General features: G+C 37.8%; 1 protein-coding gene across 1 annotated transcript; it reads left to right on the top strand.

Moving 5' to 3' along the window:
* Window positions 1–219: 219 nt before the first annotated feature.
* On the top strand, window positions 220–6,022 carry LOC147511762 (nuclear poly(A) polymerase 4-like). The gene is made up of 12 exons (XM_086603423.1): window positions 220–555; window positions 628–705; window positions 783–890; window positions 2,123–2,185; window positions 2,265–2,426; window positions 3,013–3,126; window positions 3,220–3,282; window positions 3,367–3,696; window positions 3,785–3,949; window positions 4,094–5,152; window positions 5,326–5,402; window positions 5,503–6,022. The coding sequence occupies exons 1-12, from the start codon at window positions 433–435 to the stop codon at window positions 5,525–5,527; spliced, it is 2,367 nt and encodes a 788-aa protein (XP_086459549.1). The 5' UTR covers window positions 220–432; the 3' UTR covers window positions 5,528–6,022.
* The last annotated feature ends 4,930 nt before the right edge of the window (window positions 6,023–10,952 follow it).

The raw sequence follows: 10,952 nt of genomic DNA, 5'->3' as shown, positions 1-10,952 counted from the left end.
AAAAATCTCCTTTGCTTACTTGTTTTCATTGTCAACCCTCCAGTCGGTGACAGTGAGGGAGTTTGTATACACGTATATTTCTAATCCCATACCAAAATTAACTCTTATCCAAGTCCCCGACTGTCTAAACATGTAGCAACATTAGATACCGTCCATCCTTTGATTTCGTATCTGTTACTCCACAGAGTAGGATATCTAAAGTTAGTAGAAAAACATCGTGCCATTCGCGTGTGTGTGTGACTTAAACCGATCTACGGTTTCTCCACACCCCTTTCCGCGTTTCTCTCTCTCTCTCTTCGACGGATCTAGGGTTTCTTTTTCTTCTCCTCCTCGTTTCCATCTCTAAATTTCGATATTCCTATAAGATTTGTGATTGTTTCTTTTGTTTCAAGAACTAGTCTTTTCATGATTTACAAGAATTGATTACGAAAGATGGTTATGTCTGAGGAATCGAGTGCTGGACAAGTGGCGAAACCACAGCGTGGTGTTACCAGTCCGATTTCGGTTGCTGGGCCAAGTGAGGTTGATATCAGGAGAAGCTTCGAATTGGACAGGGTACGTGTCCACCCGTGTCCTTTTTATTATTATTATTATTTTAATTTTCTAATTTGTGATGTTTGTTTGAAGTTTTTGGTTGATGCTGGGCTTTATGAGTGTGTGGATGAAACTTTGAAGAGAGAAGAGGTTCTTTCCCAGATTGATCAGGTAATATTGAGTGGGCGATGTTATTGTATGTGTAAACGCGATTGTAATATTGAGTGAGCGTTATTTTCCTGGTATAGGTTGTAAAAGCATGGGTAAAGCAACTAACTCGACAAAGGGGGTACACAGATCAAATGGTTCAAGATGCGAATGCTGTTATATTTACTTTTGGATCATACCGGTTAGGGGTAAGATCACAAAGTTAACAATTGTTTTATATGTGGAAACTTTGTGCATATTCTATTTTATAGTTATCGTATGTGGAGTTAAGTTTTATTTTTAAAGAAGTTGGATATGAACTTCTGCGTCTGCACATCATATGTATTATAACTGTATTTGTCATGATTAGTACCTCATTATGAGTAGCTGATGTTAGAATGCTAGTATATCAAATTTCTTTACTACCATGTTTGTTTTAATATCAGCTTTGTGGTCAATAAACTATGTCTTAGGCAGATCTTCTGTCACTGAGGCTAGACACAAGTGTTGGGCATCCTAGGTATGCCCAAATATTTCAGCCCTGGCCGTGGGTCGAAATGTTATTATATGCGTAACTGTAAGGGTTTTCAAAGGACATTTTATAACTGAAATGGTGATGATGTAGTAGAAAAGAAGGGCTCTTTACTTACCGAAGACGTGTGTGAATGTGTGAAATTGGCTAAATTATTCTTTTAGGATAATATTTTGAAGTTTTGGCATGCGAGTCCTTTTGCATTTCATTTTGCCCTGACCAGTGGTGGACGATCTTTGATATGAATGCTATGTAGTGGCGGTATATGTTGCACTTGACTAGATGATTTCTATTGGCTCTCCATTAGTTATGAGAACAATTACTAGAACACGCAGACGTCAACTGGTATGAATGTTTTCTTTCGTAGTCTACCACTCATTTTCTAACCATTTTGATCTTTATGGAATGTCTATTCATGAGCCATGAATGTCTTGATCTTCAAATTTTATTACTTACTGTTTCTTCCATTTTAGTTTATCTTAAATTAAAAGACACTGTGTTGAAAGTCAATTTAATCCCCTAAGTTTCTCAAGCCCAAATGTTACTTTCACCTAAGGATGTGTACGGTAACATCTCTTTCCTAAGTTACACAATCTGTCTGATATGAAATTAATTGTTTTTACAGTTTTTCTCCGTGAATTGTTTAGGAAATGTATCTGTTGAGCAACAAGTGTACTAATACCTGTTTTCCTTTTTTTAGTTCTACCAGGTTTTGTCCATGATAGCTGCTTACTTTATCCATGATAAATATTTTGTTCTTTCAAATTAAGTTTTTTTTTCCCTGATTTGTTTGCAATTATAGGTCTTATAGAATGTTTTTGTCCAATGAACAATTCATGCTGTTTGTTTGTAAGACCAAACTATTTCATTGTTGGTCTTAAAGTATATCAAATCTTCTGTTTGCTGCAGGTGCACGGTCCTGGAGCTGACATAGACACGCTGTGTGTTGGACCTTCCTATGTAAATCGAGAGGTAAATTTGAGTTTGCTGTTGTGATTTGTAATAGTTTGTAGTGATCTGATACACTTATCACCCTTGTTTTCTTTTTCAGGAAGATTTCTTCATCATTTTACATGACATTCTGGCTGATATGGGAGATGTAACTGAACTACAACCAGTTCCAGATGCACACGTCCCAGTAATGAAATTTAAGCTGAGAGGAATATCAGTTGATCTTCTTTATGCAAGTATATCAGTTTTGGTTGTTCCTCAAGTAAGTTGTATTTATTTTAGTTGCATTAGTACCCATCTGGAAACCAATTGAAAGTTTCTCCAGGAGAAAGTATATTTCACAGTTCCTTATTGTTATGAGATTTAAAGAAAAAAAGAAATAAAAAAGAAAGAAAGAAAGAAAGTCTTTTACTACATTAGAGTATTTCCTTCTGGAAGTAGAAAGGAAATCAAAAAAAATTTAGATGAATAATATTTTCTTTCTGTGAACTTTTTGGTTGCAACTATTATTTCCTTTTAAAAACTATTTTTGCTCCCTCTCTGTTTGAGCTGTTTTATAATGGATTAAAATAAAATATTCAAAATCCTCCATTGTTTGGACGTCTGTCCTTTAATTCTACTTGTTGGTCTGTTTCTCTCCTCTTGGCAAATTTAGTGTTTTAAGGTATATATAACATTTCCAGACATAACTTCTTGGATTACATACTTAAGTGATATTTACTTGGTTATGCATTACATTGGATGTATATTACTATGCCCCATGTAATGTATATCAGTTGTGCCAATATATAAGTGGATATCAAATTCCAATTTATTCCATTTATATGTATGTTTCACATCAAATACAGGACTTGGATATCTCGCATGGTTCCGTATTGTACAACGTTGATGAGCAAACTGTTAGAAGTCTTAATGGATGCAGGGTTGCAGATCAAATCCTGAGACTTGTTCCAAATGTTGAGGTGAACATAAATGTAATTATGTTTAGGTCTTATGTTATAGAAGAAGGGGTCCACTGATATTTTTTTTTGAATTTTCTTTTATCCTACTTGTAGCATTTCCGAACCACACTACGATGTTTGAAGTTTTGGGCTAAAAGACGTGGTGTTTATTCAAATGTAAGATTTTTTCCCTCAATATCATGCTTCTAGGTTGGCATTTCTTTGTAAGACGCTATTTTATTTTTGTTATTTATATATCAGGTTACTGGATTTCTTGGTGGCGTGAATTGGGCTCTTCTTGTTGCCCGTGTATGTCAGCTTTATCCTAATGCGAATCCCAGCATGTTAGTTTCTCGATTTTTTAGGGTTTACACACAGTGGCGCTGGCCGAATCCTGTGATGCTGTGTTCTATAGAGGAAGATGATCTCGGGTTTCCAGTGTGGGATCCTCGCAAGAACCCACGCGACCGCACTCATCATATGCCGATCATCACCCCTGCTTATCCTTGCATGAACTCCAGTTATAATGTCTCAACTAGTACTCGTCGGGTTATGATGGAGCAATTCCAGAACGGAAATAAGATTTGTGAGGTACAATGTCGGGCAGAGTTTTCTGGTCAATTTTCTCTTTGCTGATTCTCTGAAATCTGTTTTTTTTTCTGTATTTTCCCATCTTCAGGATATTGAGCTTAATAAGGCCCAATGGAGAGCTTTGTTTGAACCGTACCTTTTCTTCGAAACATACAAAAATTATTTGCAGGTTGACATTGTTGCGGCTGATGGTGATGATTTACTTTCTTGGAAGGGCTGGGTCGAATCCCGGTTGAGGCAGCTGACTTTGATGGTAAAGTTTGTGCCTGTTAAAAGAAAAAGAAATTACTTGCTAACTTACAGTTACATGCTGTTTTAAATTAAATTTTTAGATTTTATGCTTGTGTAATTTTACATGTTTCCCTATCTCCTATGCATTTCATTTGATAATTTTCAGATTGAACGAGACACAATTGGGATGTTGCAGTGTCATCCATACCCTAGTGAGTATGTAGACACTTCCAAGCAGTCCCCGCACTGTGCATTTTTCATGGGTTTGCAAAGGGAGCAGGGGATCTCGGTGCAAGAAGGACAGCAATTCGATATACGTGAAACAGTTGATGAGTTTAGGCATTCGGTAAATACGTACATGTTTTGGAAGCCAGGGATGGAGATTTTTGTTTCTCATGTGCGTAGAAGGCAGTTACCTTCCTTTGTGTTTCCAGATGGGTATAAACGACCTCGGCCATCTAGGCTTATAAGTCCAAAGCAGCCTGATAAAATATCTCCTGGAGAAGAGTGTGGGATTAACTCTACCAAGAGACGGTTGAAGAGGAAAAAGAGTACTGAAGAGGTGGCAGATTTGGGGACAAATAGACCTGAGAAAAGAGCCTCTAATAGTATACAGAGATTGGAGCCTATTTCTCCTGAAAGTAGTAGCAGGTGTAGCAGAATATCTGTGGTCAACTCAGCTGAGGGTAGTACGCAGATGTTAGCTGTAAGCAATGGGTCATCTGAGAGAATGTTGGAGAATAAAGATGTCATACAAGTTTTGCGGCGTGAATTTGATAATGTGTCTACTGCCTCAAACAAGGACAACTCCTCTGTGTCTGAACTGAGTAGCACATCTGTCGTTACGTACGACGGAGGTTCTTGTGAGGACGTTCAGACAAATCCAATATGTGACAGAAAAGCTACTGATCTTGGGTCTGTTAGTAGGCGACTTGAGTGGGCTTATAACGCTGTGGAGAGTGCAGAAAAGCATGCTTTAGATGAAAGAAACAGAGTTGGATTAGGAACCGATACAAATAGCCCGAATGTACTATGTAATAGGAGTTCATGTGCAAGTGGTGGTCTACCTTTATCAAATAGTAGGACTTATACTGGGAGTGTTGTAGGGAGTAACAGCCAATGTTCATCACTAGGTGATGCTTTAGACGGAAATTTGGAGTCGCTTGCAGAGAATGGATGCTTAGATCATTGTGGGAGTTTTCAAGATGTCACGGAAGATTTACAGGTTTTGAATTCTTTCCCGTCTTCATCTTTTGAGTCATTTTAGTGAACACCCTAGATGTCTCTGCTCTAGAAGGTTTTCTGTTTTTAGCAACACAACCTGTATTATTTGTTACATATTTTTTGCATTGATGTTTGTTAGTGTCTTCTTTGATTCTATTAATTTTGCACTTGAAGCCAAACATTGCTATTGGGGTTTTTCTTAAAGCTCGGGATGGAGTGAATTCCGACTCTTCACAGAAATCGGTTATAAGGCAGGTCTCTAAAACCTCTTTGTTTTGCTCTTGGGATGTTTCATACTGTTTTATCTTCATACTGTCCTGTTGTTTGTCTGTGTGGCTGTCCCTTTGGCAGGTTGAGTCTGACGTCGACAGCATGAAGATTCAAAGATGCAACTTCCAAGCTTTGGTGGGAGTGTGAAGTCCACTGAGAGTAGAGCTACAGAAAGCCAGCATTCTCGAGGGTAAGTATCATATTAATTGCTGGCTTTCATATTGCTTTTCATGTGTGTGTGCGTGTTCCAGTCTTGCAAAATCTGATGGTAGCCAAGGATCAAGAGCAGTGCTAAGCGTGTTGGATCTGTACATTGGTAGTTGTATGATTGCTTTGCTTCTGCAGACGCCGTCCATATCTAAAGATCTTCGGAGATATACTTGGACGTATCTTGTTCCTTGTAAAACCAATATTAGTTTTTCGTTTGATTTGGGTGGGGTGGGTAGACATAGTTGTAATGGGTAGTATCGAAGTGTTGGTTTGTGGAGGTGGGCTAATGATTTGGGAAGAAAGAGTGTTGAGAGCTTTTTGTTCCTTATCAGTTTCTCCCAGTGTGTACACTAGAGCTTTGAATACAATATATATTACCCATTTTCAAGTATAGTTTTCTTGTTTATTAGAGACGTGAGTCTGTAAAATACATATTGCAATGGCTTTAGAAGTCTAATGTAGGTTGTGCGCATCAGACTACATAATAATCCACACTTGACTTATCACATGTTTAGATTTTCTGGCAGGTAATTGAATGGATGTCTGGGTAGATGTTAAGAGGATTACAGGCTTACAGTTGTGTAGTTAGGTGGTTGTGAGTTGTGACATGTTGTCCAACAGGTTGTTCTGAAAATGGAAAGTTGTTACAAGTTAGAAAGTAGTTTTGAGTTTTGACCAAATAGGTAGCTGTCCACTTGTCCTTGCTCGCAAGCTTATGAAAAATGATATCTTATTTAAGTAAAAACACACATGAAAAGGTGGATTTTGGGATAAAGGGTGAAGAAAAAGGAACATTAACATAGAAATACTTATCAACCGAAGCGTTTGAATAACGGGGAACTGCTTCCTTTCTGTGTCTTGGAATTCTGCCAAAACCGTGAATCGTAATGATACGATCATGCCATTAAAAAGGAATAGGATTTAAATTCTAACCATGTATCTAAAGCTCTAAATTGCATACAGGTCTGCAACGCAAAATCTTAGTCAATCAATGGTTGTAACTTTATAACCCTTTCAGGTATCAATAATCAAGATACTAAAAAAACATACTTGCAGCGAAGTCAATAGCCTGCATTGCATTGCTCATCAGTTCAAGTGACGAGTCGTGTAGAAATTAGTCAAATTACAATTCAACGAGTGAATATCTAAGCAGTTTGTCATTATTCTGAATCATCTATAATCGAATCGTCTGACCCGTGCCAGATAAGGAAAATAAAGAAGACAACCCAGAGTCCCAGAAACAATCCTAGATGTTGCTAAAACAGAATCTGTCAATTTAGATGCTCTTTTGCACCAAACATGCTCTTGGTCTCTTGCACTGAAATAAGCCTAATGTATGAAATAAGCCTCAATCTAACTATTTTTATCCCAAATGAGATTTCACTAAGAAAGTCACACACCACTAGACTTTTATTATCACAACAAACTCAATTTATATCATCACAATTTATAGCAACAATAAATATGGAAGTAAATAATACAAAGAGACACAAAGATTTAAGGTGGTTCGGTAAATGTTACCTACATCCACACAAGAGCCGAGTTTCCTTTATAGTAAAGATTTGAGAGTTTACAAGCGGTAACAAGAATCAAGAACAAGAGGCATCACTCAAATCCTAGCTCAATAGAGCTCCCACAATACCCAAAAAATGAATCTCTCAAAGTTGTCTCAAAACCCTATTCTATTTCCTTTATATAGGTACACATAGAAAAAGGTGAGAAAATGGGCTTCGGGCCAAAATATCGCAACTCTGTCAAAATTTCGGTAGGCATGAGCGCAGGGTGCGCCCTGACCAAGGCATGGTCGAGCGCAGGGTGCACTTCCTTCTTCGCTAACTTCCAGTAAGTTGAGTGCAAGGTGTGCCTTGGGCAAGGCATGCTCGAGCGCAAGGTGCGCCTTGGTCGTGGCCAACCTCCAGTAGCTTCAGCGCGCCTTAGTTTGACTGTAGTAGAGCGCGGGGCGCGCTCTCTTCTCCAAATTCAGAAATGTACTAAAGGCAACATGGGCGGACACCGGAGCAAAGCTCGACGGTTCCACAAACCCAACAATGGACTCTAGCGTAGTAGCATTCGAGATTTCGAGTTGATATCGAACATTCGAACCCCATGTTTTATACTAGCTTCGTAGATTCACAGATGCTAGTTAAGGTAAATGTACGTGATCTGGAATATCACTAAACTCAGTCATATGAAAGGTCAAAATTTTATACATATAAGAAGCTGAAAGTGTTAAACAATGAATACGGACGGATCTTCTATAGGGAATCCTGGATATGGAGGGACTGGTGTGGTCAGTAGAAACAGCACAAACGAAATTGTAGGGGTGCTTGCTCAAGGGCTTGGAATTGTTACTAGCTTCGAAGCAGAGAGTTTGGTCGAAGCAGAGAGTTTGGTCATTTTACTTGCAGTTGAGATTGCAGCATGACACTGATGGATGAAAATATGGATAGAAGCTGACTCTTCCGCAGCTATTTGTTCCTGTAAAGAGGATAAGGTACTTTGGCAACTGAGGTAGAGATGGATCAGGGCAACCAACAAGCTTCAGGAGGTTAGGATTACACACGAGAAGTGAATTTTGCTACAGATGCAGCAGCAAAAGAGGGATCACACTTGCCCAAAGATGTGTCGCTATGGAGTAGTAGTAGGTCTGAGTTGGTAAGAGTTATAGAATGTCCTCATAGAACTTACTTTAGGTTCACCCGAAGGTTCTAATGTTGTACGTACACTCTGTAACATTCTTCTCTTACTTATATAAAATATACCTTAGTTGTCTGGAAAAAAAAGGACCTATTTTAGAAGATGGAACTTTGAGCCCCAAAACAAAATTGCTTTCCACGTTGTTAATGCGGTATTGCGGTTATGCGTGGATTATGATCAGTATAGCATGAGATAGACAGGTCCTTAAGCTACTAGTTCGGTGTAATATCAAGCAAGTGATACGATGTACCACTTCCACTGATATCTTGCTCTAGTGCTTAATTAGCATCACTGTTAGTTAGCGAAAAAACACTAACATCTTTGTTCCAAAATGAACCGTTTATGTTTTGAATAACAATGTATTATGTTTGTTTAATCTTTCCACTAGCAACTTAGATGTTAAATACGAATAACATCCAGAATTTACAAATACCAGATGTTAGTTACGAAGTTAGGGTAAACCGAGGGCAGAACTGGCTTCCATTGCGTCCATTGGAAAAAACTGATTGGATTCACCCTACTCAAGTTGGAAGCCAATTAATTTGGATCTTTACGTGCTTTCTTATGAGAAACAGGGAACTTGCTATTACAGCACGGAGATGAAGGAGTTTATAGCATCAGCAGTCATACAGTCAAGATTGAAGACGAAACCCTCCCCCCCCCCCAAAACTTTGACTCATTTGGGCCACGGCCAAGTGGTCAAACAAATATGTATTGATTATCTTGTTGTTAGGAAGTTGTATTATTGCATTGTATTATCTGCTTGCGAACTTTTAAATATTTAAGATATATATGAGTTCTGAATCTTTTCAGATATACTCTCAGGTTCGTACCATATTTGGTTAGGGTGAACTACATGGTAGACATTTACGTCAAAACGTAAAAGTGGAAAGAAATTAAACAGCTGATCTTGCATCTCAATTCTGGATTGGTTGTATTCTTTTTTTAGCTTCTTGTTGGTGTTTTACCACGACTTGATCCCATGACCAACTAGCCACACTACCAACCATACAATCAATTCTGGATTGGTTGTATTCTGACAGGTGTACAGTACTTCCTAACTAGTTTCCAATTCCACTTTCCAAACGCACCGTTACTAAATTTCACTGTCCCAGGCTTGGCCCTACAGTGTAGGTTGCAACCTCTTCATCAATTGAAAACTAGGAAGCATTTCAGATTTTCAGATGTACGTGTAGGTTTTAGCCCAATCCCCGCCCATCAGCCCATGGATTCAGCAGTACGCCAGTACACATACTGTCTCCGCCATGACCACCACTGGGCCTGGTTCGTTAAATCGTTGGCCCTCCTCCATGTGCGAGGTTCTATTCCTAAAAGAGCTCGGGAGTCGGGACTACTAATGAGGGGTGTCCATCCACTAGCTGCCGAAATGTTAGTTAGTCAATGTTGGACAATTGCAGTCCACACACCAACGAGATGGATTAAGTTACACTGCATATTTGCATGCATGCATCTCCAAATTTTTTTTGTCACCAATAATAAATACTGAAGAAACTCCTAATGTTTTGGAAAATAGCCATGAGCGAAGTCATACTCATGCTCTCCTAAAGTCCTTAAAAATACAAAAGGAAAGGTCCATGTGTACTTGGGCAGTGCTAGGCTGGCGGTATTACAAATGGAACTTGGCCCACTGTCCATGGTTTACGTTAGGTGTGCCGTGTGGGTCTGCTGGAGACTCTGGAGTCTAGACAGAGGCCTTCGATTCGTTAATGAAGTTTGAAGTCTGTTCAGTGTTATATAGAAGAACCTCCCGAATTCCCAATGCATGGTCGTCACTTTTTCCAAATAGCAAACCGTAAAACATAAAACATTCCTCGTGCATTACGACAGCTAACTGGGGTATTGAACATTATTGTTTAATTATTTAACAACCCTAATTTTTAAACAATGTATATAATATTATTGAAACTAATTATTTTAAAGTGCATATTATGAATTTTTTTTTTCTATAGTGGAACATTGATATTTTTATCGTTGTTGATTTTATGAAATATATTATTTGAATGTGTTGTTAAAACTTTTGTGGGTATTTGAAAATCATATTGGGCTTGAAAACATTGTTAAAATGTACCCATTCATATAGGTATGAACCTTGGGTATTTTTAGACTCATTTGAGGCCCATAGGTTAAGTTAATCAAGCTTAAATTTTTTTTGAATTAAACAAACCTGCGAATTTCCTCAGTAAAAATCTTTTTATTCAAAAAACAAAACCTTAGCCTCCATTAAAAATAAAAACATTTTTGATTGAAAGAAACAAAAGAAGAATAAGAAAAAGGATTGGAGAAAATTAAATTAAATTTTGATATTCTTTTACTAGCATTCAATTCAAAGTGAATAGACACTATTTATTTATTTTGTATTGATATTGTGTTAAGAGAATTTATATTATATTATTATTGTTTTATTTGGATTGTAATGTCTAAGGCATAATCAATTAGAACTAAAAATCAAGTTTTGGATTGCTTATTGAAAATTATCAGTAAATCTCTGTCTTTGTTTATTATATGTAAAATGTGGCTATTACGCACTCGGTTATCATTCAAAATGGAAAATTATCAGCGTGTACGGTAGGAAATCATATTTTGAACAACTTCTATGAAACAAC

Source organism: Coptis chinensis, chromosome 3 (genome assembly GCF_015680905.1).
Source record: "Coptis chinensis isolate HL-2020 chromosome 3, ASM1568090v1, whole genome shotgun sequence".
NCBI classification, from domain to species: domain Eukaryota; kingdom Viridiplantae; phylum Streptophyta; class Magnoliopsida; order Ranunculales; family Ranunculaceae; genus Coptis; species Coptis chinensis.
Note: the sequence above shows the minus strand (reverse complement) of the source record. Positions and strands in the feature narration are given on the sequence as shown.

Bases quoted from the DNA above. Each gene is read 5' to 3' on its own strand.
- LOC147511762 (XM_086603423.1), top strand. From the start codon at position 433: ATGGTTATGTCTGAGGAATCGAGTGCTGGACAAGTGGCGAAACCACAG. The intron at 2,186-2,264 runs GTAAATTTGAGT...TTTCTTTTTCAG, and splicing joins CTTCCTATGTAAATCGAGAG to GAAGATTTCTTCATCATTTT. The intron at 3,950-4,093 runs GTAAAGTTTGTG...GATAATTTTCAG, and splicing joins TGAGGCAGCTGACTTTGATG to ATTGAACGAGACACAATTGG.